The following is an 18,864-nucleotide window of genomic DNA, read 5'->3' as shown; positions in this document are numbered from 1 at the left end:
TGATGGTACCCAAAGAGGGAGGTCCAAGGAGCACTCCCACACTCTCCATGCTCACACAGCAGGCTGGGTCACCTCACCACAAGTTCTGTGTCTCTCCAGCATCTCCTGCATCACTGCTCTAAGATGAGGTTATTCTGTTCACACACAGAATTCACAGCTTTAAGTCAGTTTGCATCCTTTCCTGACCTACAGAAACAGCCTCTCTCATATTCCTCATGCTGCTGCCATGCTTGTTTCCTTGCCTGTTGCTTTGATATTCTCACTAAAGCCACCTAATTCCTGTGCCATGCCAGACACTGCCTGTTTGTCATCCTGTTTGTGGCCTTTGCAGCCTCTCTGCTCTGCCTATTCCCTCTCACTCCTCCCTGAATGTTAAACTAAATGCAGACTGAGGACCAGTGCTCATTACCTGGTTGTTATATATTCAAATAAATAGAATATTTTCCCTCCTTGGGGAGAATCACTTCACAGACATGCTCTGAGACAGTGAGCTTGTTCTTCATGTCTGTCTTACAGCTCTTCTCACCAGTAAAGCAGATTGAAAACCTTGCCAGTGCTGAGCCACTGCATTAATGTGTGTTTGTCCCTCTCTGTACTTGACATGTTGTCTCATGCTGAAGCTGTAAGCTCAGGAGCAGGGCCTGCCTCACTGGGCTGGAGGGGTGTGTTACACAGCAGCTCTGTGCCAGAGTTCCAGGAAACAGCCTAGGAAAAGAATAAAACCATGATCCCTTCAGCCCTGAGGGAGGTGTCAGCAGGGACTTGTCTCGAACCAGCTGGAGATCTGTAAGACAGAGAACATGTGGGAGATCTGCCTGGGCTGCCAAGATGGTAGGCAGGAGATGCTTCTTCCCCAGGTGGCCTCTGCCCACGTGCAGGGATCTCCAAGAATCAGCTGAGGAGGGGTTGTTTGTCCTTAGGTGCCAACTGCCTGCTTTAAATTGCTTCCTACTGTACCTGCATTGGCTTCATGTGTGTGAATCAGCAAATCATCTGACCTTCCTTGGAGGAGATTTCTATACAGAGTTGAGGGAGAGCTCTGTAATTGCACTGGAGGAATTCCAGTGGAGCCCAAATCTCACTCCTTGGGTTTGGTTCAGTTTTCGCTCAGCCAAAAATGGGAGCTGTGTCATGGCTGTCAGTGAGTCTGGGGTGCCTGTTCAGCTGGAAGCTCAGGGAACAGCCACATGCACAGAGTTGCTGTGGCATTTGGTTCCCAAGCCTTCCTTGCAGCCTCAGCTCTCTTGGGAAGCAGAGATGGAAGCTCCCTCTGCCCATCTCTGTTCCCTTCCCACAGCCCGTGCTGCACTCCAGCCCCCTGTCTTTAGGGAATGTTAATGATGTTTAATCATATCCTTGGACTTGCAAGCCTCTGGAGCTTCCTTGTCTCTTGCTGGGACGAAACTCCACACAAGCCTCCAAGTTCTCAGGGAAACCCTACAGCCTGTTCCTTCAGAAGTCCCAGTAACATTGGAGCTAACAACATTTAATAAATAGGGATTTTCTCCTACACAAACAGTTTCATACTCTAATCCCTGCCTGTTGAGATTAACAGAGCACAGAGAAACCTTGAGCTGACTGAAGGGAAGAATTTTCTTGGGGATTTGAGCCTTTGCCAAGAAGCTAAAGAGAAAGTCCATGCTGACCTTCTTTGAAAGAGAGAAATTTTCGCTGCATTTTTCAAATGATCTTGAGGAACAGCAGGGAAAGCAGACAGTGCCTAGGAGTCCAAATCTTTTGTTTGAGCTGATCATGGCAAAAACTGAGTTCTTGGCTTCTGCTTTTCAAGTACCGAGTGGTGAGGAAGAGGAGAAAGATTGTTTCACAGGGGGAAAGAAAAGATTGTAACTATGACTTTCAGTTTTTCTTTAGGCCTCAGGTTGTTCTGGGAGATGCTCTAAGCAAATATAATCTTTAGCATAAATTAAGAAAAACCAACCCACCAAGCAATGAAGGCTCTCACTAAGAGCTAGTTGGTCAGTTGATTTGGTTTCCCTTTGCTACTCCTCCTCACCCCAAAACCAGAGGGGTTTGCCCTGGTGTGACAGAATTCACAGGGGTCTGAGGATGAGGGAAGAGATGAGGATCTGACTCCATGTTTCAGAAGGCTGATTTATTATTTTATGATATATATTATATTTAAACTATACTAAAAGAATAGAGAAAGGATTTCATCAGAAGGCTAGCTAAGAAAAGAAGAAGAAAGAATGATAACAAAGGTTTGTGTCTCAGACAGAGAGTCCAAGCCAGCTGACTGTGATTGGCCATTAATTAGAAACAACCACATGAGACCAATCCCAGATGCACCTGTTGCATTCCACAGCAGCAGATAATCATTGTTTACATTTTGTTCCTGAAGCCTCTCAGCTTCTCAGGAGAAAAAATCTTAAGGAAAGGATTTTTCAGAAAATATCATGGCTACAGCCTGGCTCTGCAGGATGCTCCATAGCCCTGTTCCCTCTGGGCAGCCTGGATAACCTGGCAGAGGTGTAGGAGCACTTGCTCAGGAGCTGCTCAGTCTCTTCTCTTAGAAAAGAACCTGGTGACATTTTATGTGAGGAATCCTTGTGCCTCTCCCTTCCAAGAGTGTCCCTGTGTCCCCTGGTGTGCCCCTGCTGGGATCTGTGGCTGCAATCCCCTTTTCCTTCTGCTGATTATGGTCTGCAGCAAAGCATTGGCAGCACCCCAAGGAAACCACCCCATTTCCTGTTCCTTCCTCAGCTGCTGTCACTGTGCTGGGAGCACCTGCAAGCTGCCAAAACAACTGCTGTGAGGGCTAGAAGGGCCCAGACTGGGCCTCCTTCCATCTCCTGGCTCCCAGCACGTGGCTCTGGGGCTCACAGGGGCCAGGGCAGCCCACAGGGTGGGGATCCCCATTCCCCAGGGAGGCAGGAGGAAGGGGAAGCACAACCCACCTCCCTCCTGCTTTTCCTGCAGCTCCAGGGAACCATTCCAACACACCTTGTTGTGCCTTTAGCTCTGGAGGTCCTGGCTGTGACAGGAGCCAAGCCCAAGGGCTTCCTGACCCTTCCCTGTGCAGGGTTCTCCTGCTGCCCCCTCAATCTTCTCTTGCCTGGCTCTGTCTGAACCTTTCCCTTCACCTCTCTGTGTTTATTTGCCTCCTTTGCTTCACAGGACACATCACACAAGGAAATGGAACTGATTTTGCATGGGCAGCCAGAAAGAATATATTTTTTAACTTTAACTAAGTTGATTTTACAATGTCAGTAACATATTTCAGCACGTGGTTGGGGTGGTGATGATATTTATGGTATTTATTTATGGTCACTGTGGTGGCATCTAAGAATAGTCTTCTGGAGGAGCTTGTCACTTCTGTACAAGCAGGAATGGAGAAACTTCTGTCATGAGTGGGCTTCAGGATGAGGATAAATGCTACATGATAAGTGATAAGATATGGAGGGGGGGAGATGAACACTCAAATATGCCAAGTTTGTTCTATGTTTGCATTTGAAAATGATCCTGACTAACTGCAGTTCATTTTCATTCTAACCACACTTAGCTGTCTAATTCTTTTGGAATTGCTTCAGTACATATTGGTCTAGGTCAAACAAAATGCAAAAGAGGAAACTTCAGGCTCCACAAAAATAGAATTATTTTTGTTTAAAAGTAATTTGTGCTCTCCGATGACAGCAGAATTGGTGATACTGTGTACCTAAGCCATGTTGCAAATTGTCAAAATTAAAGCTGTCTTAACTAACAAAAAGGTAAAAGAAAACCAGTAAAAAGAAGTGTATCTTAGAGAAGGAGATGTGGTTTAATTTGCAGGAGTTTTTGTTGTAGGATGAGATGCAGGAGTTTTTGTTGTAGGATGGGATGTACAAAAGGGCTGATCCCACAGGTGAGGAAGAGGAGGAACCTCTGGGAAAGCAGCAGGCCTGTGGTGGTCAGGGGCAGGATCAGCAAGGTCTGGCAGAGTGAGCTGTCTCATGACCCAGGGAGAGTCAGCACAAATTAAATGTGTATTTAAAATCTTTCTAGAAGAATCTTATCCATAAAATGAGTGAATGAAATTTGGGCTTGTGGTTGGTTATCATTGAGCGTGTGAAAATGTGCTTTATTTTCTGCTCCTTGGAGAGCACAAAGGTGGCACCTGAGGAGGCACATGGGAGGTGTGGGAGGTACAAGCCCAGGAAATGTGGATGGTTCAGGGCAGGGGCAGAGCTCAGGGTGCTGAGGGCAGAGCCCCTCTCAGTTTTTGTCCTTGCAACCTCTCCTGTCCATTTTTCTGACATTCCCTGGCTGTGTTTTGCTCTCTGCTGTCCAGGCTCCAGGAGGACACAGCCCAAAGACCCAGAATGGACTTCTGAGTCCTCCCCAGGAGGAGAAGCTGAGCAACAGCCAGACCTCTCTGTATGAGATGCTGCAGGAGAAGGGGCGCTGGGGCGGCGTCAGCCTGGACCAGTCAGCTCTGCTCCCCCTGAGGTTCAAAAACATCAGGGAAAAGACAGATGCCCACTTTGTGGATGTGATTAAAGAAGACAGGTAAGGAGAATGGAGCTGTGCAGTAGAAAACACTGTGAAGGTATAAAGGAAAATCCTGAGAAGGCATACTGGGGTCCCATATCTTTACTATTTGTGTGGTTTTTTTTCTGATTTCAGTAATTGTCAACATACAGCACGTTATAAGTTTTCTGATTTTAGTCTTTATTCTGCTTAAACTACAGGAGAAACTTGATGTCAGAAACTTTCTGTTTAAAATAAGTTAAACCAGTTTTTCATTGCTTCCAGGGTGAACAGTCCTCCTGTCAGTCCTTCAGCTGAGTCTTTGAAGGGGAAATTGCTCTTTAAATCACTTGTCACGAAGCTGAGCTCCATTTTATAATCCAAAGTCCTCTTAATGCATGTAGTGTGTACCCTCCTCTGCAGTTTAGGGTGTAACATAAAATCTGAACCACAAACCTTGTAGTAAAAGAAGGATGTCTGATAACATGTTATTAATGAAATCCTACTGGGCTTGGAGGCAGAATAATAGGAGTGAATTCTCATGGACTCACTATCTACTTAGACATTGTAAAATGAGTTTCTCTCTCTGTTTCAAACAAAAAAGCTTATTTTGGGCAGAGGAAATATTCTCAAAATTCAGAAATGTGGGATTTTTATCAACACACATCCATATCTCCATTATGGCAGGGACTTGACTGGAGCAGTTAAACAGATAATTGGAGTTTGTTATTATTTATTTTTATTTTTATTTCATTGCTTCCATTCAGATTGAGAGTATTTTGTCTAAATATCCTTGAAACTGTGTTCTCCTGTGGACTCAGCTGCTTGGAACAGGGACACCATCACCTTTATGGAAACATGACTTAGGCAGGGAGAAGTGAGAAGGAGGGACAGGAGTCCCTCTCCAGTCTCTTACCTAGATTTTGTCAGTCTACCTTTCTCCTGTTGCCACTTGAGTCAAAATTTAGGGTTCTTTATTGTTTTTCTCAGTGTGTGGTCTGTCATTAGTGGCTGAGAATGGAGATTTAGCTGATATTTCCAAATATTAGAAAATAAATTAATTTGGCATGTCCAGGTGTTGGCAGAAATCAGCCAGAACAAACAGGAATATTTTTTAAAATGTAACCAGCACTCTGCAAACTGTAAGTTAGAGAAACAGCTTAATTTATGCAGTTGGTCTGCTGAAGATACCTCACTCAAGTTCTTGTGTTCTGGTGCTTTCCTCCTCCACTCCCAAAATGGGTAATTTTTTCTGATTTGGAAGAAGTACCATGATTTGAGATCAGTCAAAGCCTGGCTTTTTTTTGGTCCCAATTAAATATCATCATTACCATATTAAGTGGGCCATTTCTTGTTGCCAGGGAAACTTCTCTGCTGAGTTCAGTTCATGTAAACATAACTTTCCAAAAATAATCTTCTGATTAATTAGATCTATGCAAAATGCTTTAAGCCTACCAGTTTACACTGATTTTTTTTCAACATTTCTCAATGAGAAATTATATGGAATAAGCCATTTTAAAAATGTTCTTGGTCCCCTTTTGTAAAACATAATGTTAGTCTTGATGAATCCAATATCTCTGAGGATTTTTGAATTTGAGGTGTCTCAAGGAGGGAACAAAATTTCTTCATGGTCATTTTACAGAAATCTCAATTTTCAGTGAGTTCTGCTGTGTTGGTTTGATGCTGTTGCACAGCCAAGTGATCTTCCCTGAGCACTGAGCAGTGATTTCCACTTGGATATAAATTCCTGTTAACAGAAAATACCTAACCCAGATATGATGATAAAGTGCATCAATTAATCCCACAGGCTTCCTGCAGAGCTGGGAAGGGTTAAACATCTCCTGGGGGGATTCAGGAGCCTGGAGACTGCATTAGGAAGCTGCTTGGGGCTAGCTGGGAGGAAATGCTGGACACTGGAGATATTGAGCTCAGCTGTGTGCTTGAGAGCTTTTGGCATGCCAAGATTTCACCTTGGAGCTGATACCTGGGCACAATTCCAATGTTCTTTAAAAATAATATTAATAAAGACAGTATTAGTGTGGTATGTTTGTATTAGTACATTACAAAAGAGTCCTTTTGTGAAAGTTACCAGTTCTTACAACTTGATTCTCTGTATTTGACAAACAGTGAATACTTCCAGCTTCAAGTCTGGCTTTACTTCTATAAAAATCCTGTTCTTTGTTCATTGTAACCTGCACATTATTGTGCTCTTTAAAAGAAAACTGTAGTGTAAGATTTAGAATGTTTGAATTTAATTTCACTGGGAATGTCCTCAAAGGATTCTTGCTTTGAGGACTTTTGTTTCCAACAAAAATTAGGTATTTCTTAGATTATAGAAGATACATAAACCTTCTGAAGTACATGAAGCAAGTACTGGTATGCTGCTCAGGGCAGTACTACAATGATCTCTTCAGACTCCAGAGCAGAATCTCAGGGATGTCTGAAGCTCCCCCAGAACTGGGTTCTGTGCACCCTTCATCCCCTCCTTCGGGCAGTTTCTTGTTGAAATATTTTTTCATTATTTAAATTATTTTTGTTTCTTTCATTTCCCACTTCTCAGTCTTGCTTGATCTGGGGAACACCCTGTGCTGGGAGGCAGAGACCTCCTGGGAAACAGATTCTGTACTTGACTGTTTCATCAAGTGGGCTCTTCCTTTTGGAGGCAGAATGAGCTGACAGGGAGCTGAGAAGGCCTCATGAATGCTGCCTTTCCCTGGCTCCATCGTGTTCCACCTCCTGTTTCGTGCTGCACTGTGGAGCTGGACTGATCCTCCTACACCCTCACCAGCACAGCAGCACCATCACCACCCCCCCTGAGCTTCCCTGCAGGAAAAAAAAGGGGATTCAGCAGTATTTTAAAAAAATTAACAACCCAAAAGCTTTCAAAAATTTTATTATAAGATGCTCTTAGAAATGTCTAAGAAAGGTGAGGAATGAAGACAAGAATGAAAGAGAGAGGGGTGACTCAAGTGAGTGTATCCTGATATTTTTAATGTGTTGGCCAAAGCCAGAATGTTTAAAGGTTACCAAGTATTGGCCTTATTCATGCTTAGACTCCTTTGTCTTCTCTAGCATCAGTCTAGGAATGTGTGTTTGGTTGATCTTGCATCTAAGTTTAAAAAAAAAATGCTTCCCACATGCCATCTTCTGCTGGGAGCTTCCAAGAAAACCTCTTAGGCAAGAGCTCCATAAAAATAAACAGAAAATAACCCTGAAACCAAACCCCCTTAAAAAGAGAATTCAGGCACAGACAAGCTCTGTAGGATCTTTCTTTCAGCTTCTTCATCTGCTTGGAATTTGACCTCATGTGCATCTCTGGTTTTTGCTCAGAGTCACCAGCTTGGAAATTGCCCACTGTGCCTGTGGCTTTGATGCTGCAGCTCCCAGGGTGGGAATAGGAGCCTTGGATTCAGATGGATTTTAGAAACAATTCCCTGTAAATAACACATGGAATCAGCTGGTTGAAAATGAGAGGAGGTTCCCAGGCAGGGAGGAGTGTGTTTGGAAGCTGCTCAGAGCAGGGGACAGGCACCCCAGTGCCACAAGCAGCTGTGACCTTGCTCTGTGACCCTGGCATGAAGCACTCGGTGCTCTCCAGTCCCTTCAGGGGACAAAAGACTGGCAGAAGTGCCATCAGGAAACTTCATTCATAAACCTCATACTGCAAAACTCAGCTTCTTCCAGAGGATGGGGAATAAACCTGACTTGCAATGATTGAAGTCTCTTTTATGTTGTTGTGGGATTTTTCCACCTTCTGTAGGAAAGATGAAGGTGAAGGAGGGCACAAACACCCTCTGGTGGATGCTGCCTCTGGGTTCCTTAGCCCTGATGTCATTAGTTGTCACTGCCTCTGTTGATGGTGCTGGTCATTCCAAATCTCCCAGTTCAGAAGTAAATCTCAGCTCTCCATCTCTTCTCTGCAACCCAGATCATTAAGGGAATGTTCCCAGTTGAGTTACTTAGTTATTTTAGTGTCTGAAATAACAAGAAACTGCTGTTTTCTAAAATGGGCAATGGGGTTTTTTTTCCCCCATAACAATTTGTCACCTTTGTCATCCTTGGCTTGCTTTGAGCCATAGAATTCCACCCAAGACACAAATATCCCACAGCCACGTGGCTCCAGAGGTTGTGTGTCTGCAGCAGCAATTAACCTTTACTATTTGCTGGCTTATGTTACAATTATCTGTACTCATCAGTTAGATCTGTTAAATTTCTGGAAGGACTTATTAGACTCTTCCTGGAAATATAAAAGTTTGCTTTTTTTGTGGAATATTTCCTTTCACTGAGCAAGTGATGTGGGTAAGAGGATACTTTGGTGATCAAGAAAGAAGAAAAACCACAGGAACTTCAAAGCCAAGTGCCAGCATCCTTGGAAACAGAAGCCACAGTCTGGGGGGGGGCTGAAGGAGGTACAGCTGAACAAACTGATGTTGATTTTGTCTTCTCTCTTCAGCCTCATGAAAGATTACTTCTTTAAACCACCTATTAACAAGCTGAGCCTCAACTTCTTGGATCAGGATTTGGAGATGTCCTACAGGACGAGCTACCAGGAGGAGGTGTGTTTCTGCTGGCATTGGTTTCTGTCTGTGATCTGTCTGAGCCCTGTCTGCCTGTCCTTGGGGTTTTTAACACATTTTGTTGCAGCTGTTTCATGAGAAGGGTTGTGAAATGTCAAATGTGATTTGCTGCTTGATATTGCTGCCTCTGTAAAGAGTCTCATTTCAGTTTATTATAGAAATGTGGAATGGTTTGGGTTGGAAAGGACCTTAAAGCTCATCCCACCCCACCCCTGCCATGGCAGGGGCACCTCCCACTGTCCCAGGCTGCTCCCAGCCCTGCCCAGCCTGGCCTTGGGCACTGCCAGGGATGCAGGGGCAGCCACAGCTGCTCTGGGCACCCTGTGCCAGGGCCTGCCCACCCTCACAGGGAACAATTCCCAATTCCCAATATCCCATCCATCCCTGTCCTCTGGCAGTGGGAAGCCATTCCCTGTGTCCTGTTACCCCAGGCCATCATCCAAAGTCCCTCTCCATCTCTCCTGGAGCCCCCTTAGGCCCTGGCAGGGGCTCTGAGGTGTCCCTGGAGCCTTCTCTTCTCCAGGCTGAACACCCCTAGCATTCCAAGCCTGACATCAGAGCAGAGGAGTTCCAGCCTCTGGAGCATCTTTGGCCATGCCCTAGTCCAGTGTTTGGGCTGGAAATCTGAGGTACACTGATTATCTCCAGGTCCAGGTTAATGTTCCAAGTCTTTAGGGTGGCCAGAGAACCATGCTGAGATGGTAAAGGACCAATTGCTGCTTGTCTTCTCATCAAATATTCTAACTTTGACAATGGTAACTTGGAATTTGGTTATTGTTTAGTCACAGTTTCATGGTTATCCCTGAATCCAAACCTGAATTCGAATGTCCTATTTCCAGAAGTGTGCAGCTCAAAACACTGGAATTGTAAGGAACTTGGTGTTTTCTTCAGTATTCTGCACTGAGTCTAAAAACTCCTTCATTCCCTTGGGGGCTAATAATATCACAGGCTTTCCACAGCACTGGATTTTCCTGCCTGACTGATAGGAACTGGCAAGATAGTTTAAATTTACCTAAAGTGACATTAGGTGTCAGTTAGAACTGAGGCTGCATTTCCACCAGCGGCTGCAAAATTGCTGCCAAGAAAAGGCAAATGCTCTGCCCTCCTTGCTCCTCCTCCTCCTCTTCCTCCCTGCTCCTTCTAATGGCTCTGGTGCTTCTCAGCCTTCCCCCTTGTGAACACTTCATTTACTGGCTTAGCATGAAATATTCATGATTGGTTTTTCTGTTTGGGGGCTCTTTTTATTTTCTGTTTGGGGCTCTTTCTCTTTGCATCTGGGGCTGTTTTGTGCTGGGTGGAAGCAGCAGCAGCTCTGGAGGGGTTGGCAAGTGCCCGAGGCAGCACAGATAAGCGTCCGGCAGCAGGAAGGGGAGTGGGCCCTTCCCTTCCAGCACCATGAGCTGCTCATTTGGGTGATCCCTCTGCACAACTGCATCTGGAGAAATCAGGGCTGGGTTTCTTTTCTTCCCAGTGTGTCCTGCATCTGAGGGCAGCACAATTTCTGCTTTTGCTGTTTGTTGTTTTGAGTTCTGGGCAGTGTTGTCACATTCTCCTTAGCAATATTTGCTTGTTTTCCAATACTTCCAGGTGACACCTCACTTAATTTATTGTATTTTAGCAAAGGAAAGCCCAGTTGTGCTGGAATTCAATCTCTTCACTTTGGTGAGCTCCATGCTCATCCTGTAATTTAGTTTCATCTCTCTGCATAAAGTTCCTGTAGCAACAACAGGGAGAAACTTCCTGTGGGATGCAGCCTGCAAAATTTGCAAACTTTACTTTTTTCTATTGTAAAGAAAATAGTAAAGTTTGCAAAGTTTTACTATTTTCTTTTGTAATAAAATAGTAAATCAAGTAGTTTCCAGTGGAAAGACTGGAAAGAGAAGCAAAGCAGAGATAGTAAAGCATATGGAGATGGACCTATTAATGTAGCTATGTAGGAAATTCCTAGAAAGAGCAGAAATGTGGCCTGTGCATTTTGTTAGTGGCAAGCTAATAATTTGAAAATTATCACATAAGCCTCCTTGAAAGTGGGAATTTTCACTCTCTAATAGTAACTCTGCATCATTGGGGCAAAAACTTGTTAAAGCAGAGTTCTGGTTCAAAACAACAATGAAACCTTTTTTCTTTTTCTCTCTAGATCACTGGGGCAAAAACCTGTTAAAGCTGTAATGTTAGCAGAGTTCTGGTTGAAAACAACAATGAAATCTTCTTTTGGAGAGTGAAAAGATTTGACGACAGTCCAGGTTCTCTAATGGCCTGACAGTCAATGCTGCTAAAAGTGACTCCAGCACCCCTGAATTCCCCTCTGATTATGCAGTGCCAGCTGCAGGCTCAAGTTGTGATCCCTCTCTGGAATCAGCTCTGCTTCCCAAGAGCCTCAATCTGTTCTCATTTGGAAATGAAGGCACTACTTAGCACTGTTAGAGCATCTCTGACTGTCACTGGGGACACAGTGCTGCTTCCCTTAATTCAATTGATGGCACTTGGTGTGCATGAACAGGGTTCTGCCACCCCTTCAAGTTAAAAGGTCATTTAGGCACTGAAGTGATGCTGGCTGGATTTGTTAGGTTGCAGAGAGGTACAAATGAGGAACAAGTTTGTTTCCCAGTGTTGCTGAGCACAGGAACAAAAGAAACTTCCAAATTAAACCAGAGCGCTCCAACTGGGCGCCTTCATGGTGACATTGATAACATAATTTCTGGTTTTCTTTGGAGCTTGCTTTCTAAGCTTGGGCAGATACAAACACTCCTAGGACTGGGCTCACCTTCATAATCAGCATGTGGAGCTCCTGATCTGGTTTTCAGCAGGACTGGCCATGGTAGCACAAAGCACAGCTGCACAAGCACTGGGCCAGGCCAGGATGGGATGGGAATGTGTGGTGAGGGGTTATGGAAGAGCAGAACTGGATGTCCTGGGCTCTGGTCAATTTGGATTACACAGCTTTTAATCTGGTGTGAAAGGGAAATGTGAATTCTGCCACAGGAGTTGTGTCTGTGGAGTGGTGTTAGGAGGGTTTTCTTAAGGTTAAAACGGTTATAGTAAAATCTGTTATTATTTTAGATTAAAAGAATAGAAGAAAATATCCCATAACTTACCTTCTACTTATTATATTTATCTTTCTTTGCACAGAATATTCAATTTTTGTGTTGTATTATTTCTATATCATAATAGTGTGTAAAAACCACCCCAGGCCTGGGGGCTGTGCCACCAATACTTCTTCTCAACATGGTCTGCTCAGAGAGCTGTGACACCATCAAACCACCTCTTCTGCTTCTTGTTTCCAACCAGTGCTTACACCGGATTAATGAAGTGGCCAAAATTTCCTCATTCTGTTGTTCATCATCCAATTGAATCCAACAAAATATCATTTATTCCTTTCCATCCCTTCCCTCAATCCCCGTGCTCCACACAGGTTATAAGGAATGCTCCAGTGAAGACGTTTGCCAGTGCCACCTTCAGCTCTCTGCTGGACGTGTTCCTGTCCACCACAGTCTTCCTCATCCTCTCCATCACGTGTTTCCTGAGGCACGGCATGGTGGCAGCCCCGCCGCCGCCCGCCGCCGTCGCCGTGTTCGTCATCGCCATCCTGCTGGAAGTGCTGTCCCTCGTCGTCTCCATCAGGTAAGGACAGTGTGACAAAGCCTGCAGAGAGCAGGGACAGCTGCACTGGTGCCTGGCTCAGGGACATTTTGTTTGACAGCATCCCAGGAGCTGCTTTATTGGAAAAATAGCTCCCAATATTCCCAGTTGGATTGTGCCTGGGCCAGTCTGACCCTCGCTGCAACTGCAAAGGCAGCAACTGCGGTGTGTCACCCCAGAGATACCTTGGCTTGCTGGTGGTTGCAGCTGGGCACTGAACAAGTCCAGGCTTGTTAGGAACCCCGTTTACCTCAGGAGGAATGACTTCAGGTGATGGTGAAGAGAAAAAGGAGAGGATTCTGCTGGAGGGTTTAATGTCCAGAGGTTTATTCCATGGTTACAGAGGTCTGAACGTGAGCAACTGCTCCAACAGAACCTCGGCCGCATGCTCTGATCACCTTTTAAGCTCAGGGACAGGGGGAGGGGAGGTACAGGTGAGCCACCAACCAGGTGAGAGGGGCAGGGTCTCAGGGGAAGATGACACCCAGACAGGCCAGTGACCCCTGGGCATAGGGGCATCCTTTGAACTTGACCAACCACACGAGGCCTTGCTGGAATGTTCAGCCTGATTGACAGGACTCACTCAGCATGGGGGCAAGGGGGAAGGGAGAGAGGTATAGGCACACCTGGGGGGATGACCTGGAAGGCCAAAATGGGACATTACAGCACACTGGTTGGGATGGGCTGGAAGAGCAGAGGCAGAGCAGCCAAGGCTCACAGCACAGGCTGGGCAGGGAGAGCTCTGGCTGCAGGAATTGCAGCAGGATTTTGTGACTGATAGAGTTCACATGGGGAAATGGAATCTGCACCCCATCCCTGCCCCTCTGACCGTTCCTTGGGATGCCATGTGCCACTGTATGTCTTCTCTCCTCACAGCACTGTCAGAATTCAAACAGAAAACTTTGATCTCTTGTTACAGGGCTTGCAAGGGTTCCTCAGGGGTGAAGAGATAGACAAGAATCTTGATCTCATGATCAGAAGGCTGGATTTATTATTTTATTATATATTTTACATTATGATTATGCTAATAGGAATAGAGAGAAAAGTTTAGAAGCTGCTATGCTAAGAATAGAATAGGAATGAATAAACAAGGGAGCTCTCTCTGATTCTGTCCCAGAGAGAGCTCAGTCTTTGATTGGCCATTAATTGTAAACATGGAACATGGGCCAATCACAGGTGCTCCTGTTGCATTCCACAGCAGCAGATAATCATTGTTTAAATTCTCTTTCTGGGGCCTCAGCCTTCCAGAAGAGGGAAAAATCCTAAAGAAAGGATTTTTCACAAAAGATGTCTGTGACAATCTCTCCTGCAAACAAATCCACCCAAAAAACTGCTCCTTTAAACTCCAAGATAAAAGTACAGAGTTCTGGGGTTAAAACTGACATCATGTGTCAGAGCTGCAAAGAGCAATGCTGCCCTCAACGAAGGAAAAAAGAGAAGTTGCTGAAGGCACATTGTGTCTGCCCAGAATTTATTTTTTTTTAAGTTTCATGGGTTAACATTGAGATAGTTCATGTTTTCTGTGTCTGGCATGTAACAGGAGTCCAGTGTTTCCCCAGAAGGGAAGGGGCACTGCTCTGTCTCTGCAGAAGGGGTGGCATTGGCAGGGCTGTGCTCAGAGGTGCCAACCCCACTCCTGAGCCCTTGTCCTGCCCCTCAGCCTCTCCTGTGCCCTCAGCACACTTGGCTGCAGGTGCCAGGTTTTTAACAGCAGCTCCTCATTCCCCATTTGTGCCCAGTCCCCCCAGTGCTGGGCTGTTCTGGGCTTCCAGGGCACTGCTGTGGTGACTGCTCCACCCCAGGGTTACTCACACACTCAGAGCACTTTGCTCAGTGCAGCTCCTGCTCTCCTGGGTGTAACCTGTCATTAACCCAGGGGATCGACCTGTGAATGAGCTGATTGTTTGTCTGGGCCTGAGGGAGCCCCTTCACTCTGCCCTCCTCATCCTGGTGTTCCCTCCCTTCCCTGACACAGGGATAAGGGTGGTGTGTGCACATGGGTGTCCTCTCCTGGACTTCTGCAGATCTGTCAGTCAAAATGCTTTTGTAATTATGAGCTGGAAGCAATTTCTGCTGCTGTTTCAAAAGAAACAAAAGATTGCAGTTTGCACTCCCATTTTGGCTTTGCAGGGTCGAGTTTAAAAACTACTGAATTAATGCTTTAGTCACTGAAGGAATTTGTACTTCACTGGGCATATAAATGTGTGCAAGTGGATTTACATCAAAGCTGGCATGTGAAGTGGAGAGAAGCCATCTCTGAAATACTTTAAAGATAGCATTTCTTAGCAGGTGTGTTTGCTTGTTGCAATTTGAATAGTTTTTAGAAAATCTAAAAATTCAGAGTTAAAAGCTGTACTGGGAGATGGTTGAACTGCTAGAGTTGTCATTCTAAACTGTGTTAATTATTGGTGTGTCCTCTCTCTTGCATCAGAAATGCATTTTCCCCTTTGCAGAAGATTCTGTACTCTGGTTTGGGTGGGGCAGAAGTTGAATTTCAGGCAGTTTTCAGGCAGCTCTTTCAGGTGGTCTGGGTTTGGTGGCCATGAATTTGTTCAGATGGGAACAGCTCAACCACTGCTTTCCAGAAGTGCTGCTCTCTGCTGTCCAAGTATATTTGGAGAAAATTTGTGTTCACTTGCTGTACAGGTGAATTCTTACTTCATTTTCGTGTTTTTCAATTTGTTGTTTTCCCCACAGGACATTGCTTTTGCCTTATTTTGTACATTTATAAAAATTATTGCTATAACATTAGAAATATTTATAGGTAGATACATAAGGTTTTATTGCTCTGTAATTGGTGGTTTATGAGTTCCTTAAGGAGAAGAAAAATTGTTGTTTTCAGTCTGTATAGAGTTGGCAAAGTGGTTTTGTGTGTGAGTGGCTGTGCAGGGGTTTGGCTTCCCTGCAGCTCTGTGCTGTCAGCTTGACCTGTGATCTCCAGACCCTTCAAACTGTCCTGGTTACCTTGGGAACCAGCAATGGCTGGATGGGACAGGTGACCTCTGCTTTTCCCTGTCCTCTCCTTCAAACCAGCAGGGATGTTTTGAATTTTTATTGTGTATTTGCTTTATAGTAAATACCCAAAATACACTTCTGGGCCACCCCAGTCTCCATAACCTGAGGCACACACTTTGTCAGGGAGGTGAAAATCATCTTTTTCCTCTTCAAATCCTCTTCCAAGTGAGGACTGCTCCCTCTGACCACTCATTATGCACAGAAACAGTGCAGAACTTCCTGTGCAGAAATGTCATCCCAAATGACAATCACAGAATACCACTGAGATATCTTTGGGGAGGAGACTGGACTACAATGCTGGGCACACTCCCAGAATTTCAGGAAAAGGGATTATTTTAAGACCAGAAAATTCTTGTCTAAGTTTCACATTGTATTTTCATTATCATGATGCTAAACACCCTGCCTTTAAATCAGCTAAATTGTAATTAAATGATTAAATCCAGGGCTCAGCCTAGCAAGGGCTCCCCTGGCTCAGCCCAGCTGTGGGAGGGGAGAGCACAGCACTGTCACAGCCTGGGCAGTGGAAACACCTTAAAACTTGAATTCTGCAACAGCAGAAGTCCTCATGGAGCAAAGCTTACGAGGGGGAAGGATGTTTTGATTCCTCTGAAGTGTCTGATAATAAATTATTGGAGTACCTATAGATGAGCATCCCACTGTTAGCACAAGAGCCACTCGAAAATTAATTGTATAAAGCTGCAGGCAAAAATTGGTGCTTCATTTGTGAGCACGTGGAAGATGTCATCTCCTCTGTGAATGTTCTCTGAAGAATGTCCTTCTGCCCACTTGAAATGCAGCTACTTTGACGAGCTCAGCTGAAGTGTAACAGATCCTAAAGTTCTGGTATTTAAAAAAACCCCGTTGTCATTGAATGTACAACGGTGTGTGAGATTCCACTTGGGAGTCTGAGGAGTGGCTCTGCAGGAATAGAGATTAGAGATTCTGCCCAGCAGCTGCCCAATATTTAGTGTAAATCTAGAAGTTTTGTTCACTAGATAATTTTGATACGTTACCCTCGAGTAAAACTGCTTATAAATAAGTTTATTTACAAGAAATGTGTTGCTTTTGATAGCGTGCTTCAGTGAGGGGTGGAGGGCAGAAGAGTGGGTGTTTAGCCCTGTTCAAGAGAGTCAACTTTCAGTTAATTCATGAATTTAAAAGGACCTTTTTAGACAGCAGAACAGAATCCTCTGGATGAAGAAAGCAAGTGCAATCCAACAGTCAAAGGGAAGAGCTGTTATATGACCAAAGAACTGTCTTATACCTGGTGCTTCACCTTCCCAACCTTGCTGAGGTGCCACTCCTGTCTCTCTCAGCCAAGACCTGTGGGCAGCATTGGATCTTCCTGAATTCCTCATGACCAGGAGCAGAAATTGCTCTCTGCCCCTCGAGCCTAATGAAGCAGATCTGTTAACACGGCTGATACAGAGTATTGATGCTGAGGAAAACAATGTAGTCTGTTTGCCTTTATTTATTTCTAACATCTGGTATTTAATATCCCACCAAATTGCTGCTATGCCAAAAGCTTTTGATTTGAACTCTGGGAATTGATTTTAAACTGCCAGTAAATACAAAAATGATGGTAACAGTCTCCATTAGCCATTAATCATTTATGTCAAAGTTACTAATTTGAACTCCAGCTTGTGTAAACAGCTCAGATGCTTTAGCATTTAAGCCCTGTTGAGCTGCCCACTGACACTGCATTATTTACTGATACTGCCCTGTAGCCATTAAATCTGTCTGCAGCTCTCACTGCTGTCTGGATTTAATGCACCCCTGACTTCCTGTGCTGGGAGCATTGGGCTGGATTCACTGCTAAGGAGGAGAATTCCATCCTGTAATTCCAGAGTGCAGAGCCCAACATTAAATCCATCCCAAAAAAAATGAGTGCAAGAAGGTAAAGATTAGCAGGAGAAAGGTGGCATTGCCCTGGAATCTGCACCTGCCTAAATAAAGCAGAGTCCTCCTGGCAGGATTAACCCCTCAGCTGCACCCCTGGATTTGTTGCTATGGTTCCCACAGGAGTTTGTCCTGGCATGGAGGCTTGGCAGGAAGGGAGATGCCAACCCTGGAGTCCCTGGTGTGTGGGCTGGGGTGAGAGACACGAGCTGGGCGTGTGCCACAGGGGCTGTGCCAGCCACAGGGGAGCGTGGGCACAGGTGGCACTGCTGCCTCACAGGGAGCCCTGGGCTGGCATCCCTTCCCTTCCCCTTTCCCCTTCCCGGGCTCCCAGCTCAGCCCTGGCACTGCCAATCCCAACCCATCGGTGCTGGAGGACGGGACTTCATTTCAGAGCTGGGAAGTTGGGTGGTGATTTCAGACCTGGGCACAGGGACAGTTCTTACACTCTGTACCCCTTCAGAAACCCCAGTTCATACTCTAGAGACCCTTTTAAAACATCTTTTATATGCAGTTTTGAAATTTCAGGGCTTTGCTGGAAATTCTGTTTTCCAGTGGAACACAGTTAGACTTTTTGGTGTGAGGGGAAGTTCATTAAACCTGCAAATCTGTGAGCACCCTCTCGTGGGCTCCCGATGAATTACAATGTGTTCCATCCTCCCAAATTCCTCATTTCCCATGAATTTAACTGTAATTTACAGATTTTAACACATGCAATTAGAGAAGAGTTCTTTATGCTGCACAAAATACTTCTGATTGCAATTCACAGAATTCCAGACTGGAGAATTAAAATCTCATTCACAAACAATTTATATTTAAAGGTGTGGAATGAGTGTCAAACAGGCATATAGAAATTTAAATTCAGCTTAGTTTGTGTCAGGTTTTTATCCCATATAAAACCTGGTATTTCAGACAACAGGGTTAAAAATGAGTGGATATATTTTCTCTTTTTGGAGGTATAGGTGATGTGGGGTAATTTATGTGACTTTGGAGACTGGGAATTTCATTTTTGGGGTTTTTTTTTCAGCTGTGAGCATCTCTGTCCATGCAGAAGGTGTGATTCTGTATTGTTTGGGCTCTGTAGTCCAGAATCACCTGCTCAGCCTGAGTCTGATCACTCCACACGTGCCATTCGTGGCTCTGGATGCAGCCAACTGTGCTCCACCACCTTTTTACAGCTTCTTAAAAATAATTAGGCACTTGAACAGCAGTTGCACTTTTTCTCAAGTGACTAATGTTGAGCTTTGAGAAGGATTTATCCCGAAGATGT

The 18,864-nt window shown here is 44.9% G+C and overlaps 1 protein-coding gene across 2 annotated transcripts in view; it reads left to right on the top strand.

Annotated features, from left to right (window-relative positions):
* Positions 1 to 18,864, top strand: part of ADCY9 (adenylate cyclase 9) — an 87,478-nt gene that overhangs the window by 53,923 nt on the left and 14,691 nt on the right. For both annotated transcript variants that reach the window (XM_063171239.1, XM_063171238.1), the window contains 3 exons: positions 4,286 to 4,503; positions 8,918 to 9,020; positions 12,454 to 12,662. In XM_063171239.1, coding sequence (XP_063027309.1) covers positions 4,286 to 4,503; positions 8,918 to 9,020; positions 12,454 to 12,662 — 530 coding nt within the window. The remainder of the gene's footprint in view (positions 1 to 4,285; positions 4,504 to 8,917; positions 9,021 to 12,453; positions 12,663 to 18,864) is intronic.

The sequence above is a fragment of the Melospiza melodia genome, chromosome 18 (genome assembly GCF_035770615.1).
Source record: "Melospiza melodia melodia isolate bMelMel2 chromosome 18, bMelMel2.pri, whole genome shotgun sequence".
Lineage (NCBI taxonomy): Eukaryota > Metazoa > Chordata > Aves > Passeriformes > Passerellidae > Melospiza > Melospiza melodia.
The sequence above is the reverse complement of the archived record's forward strand: the minus strand, read 5'-3'. Positions and strand labels throughout refer to the sequence as shown.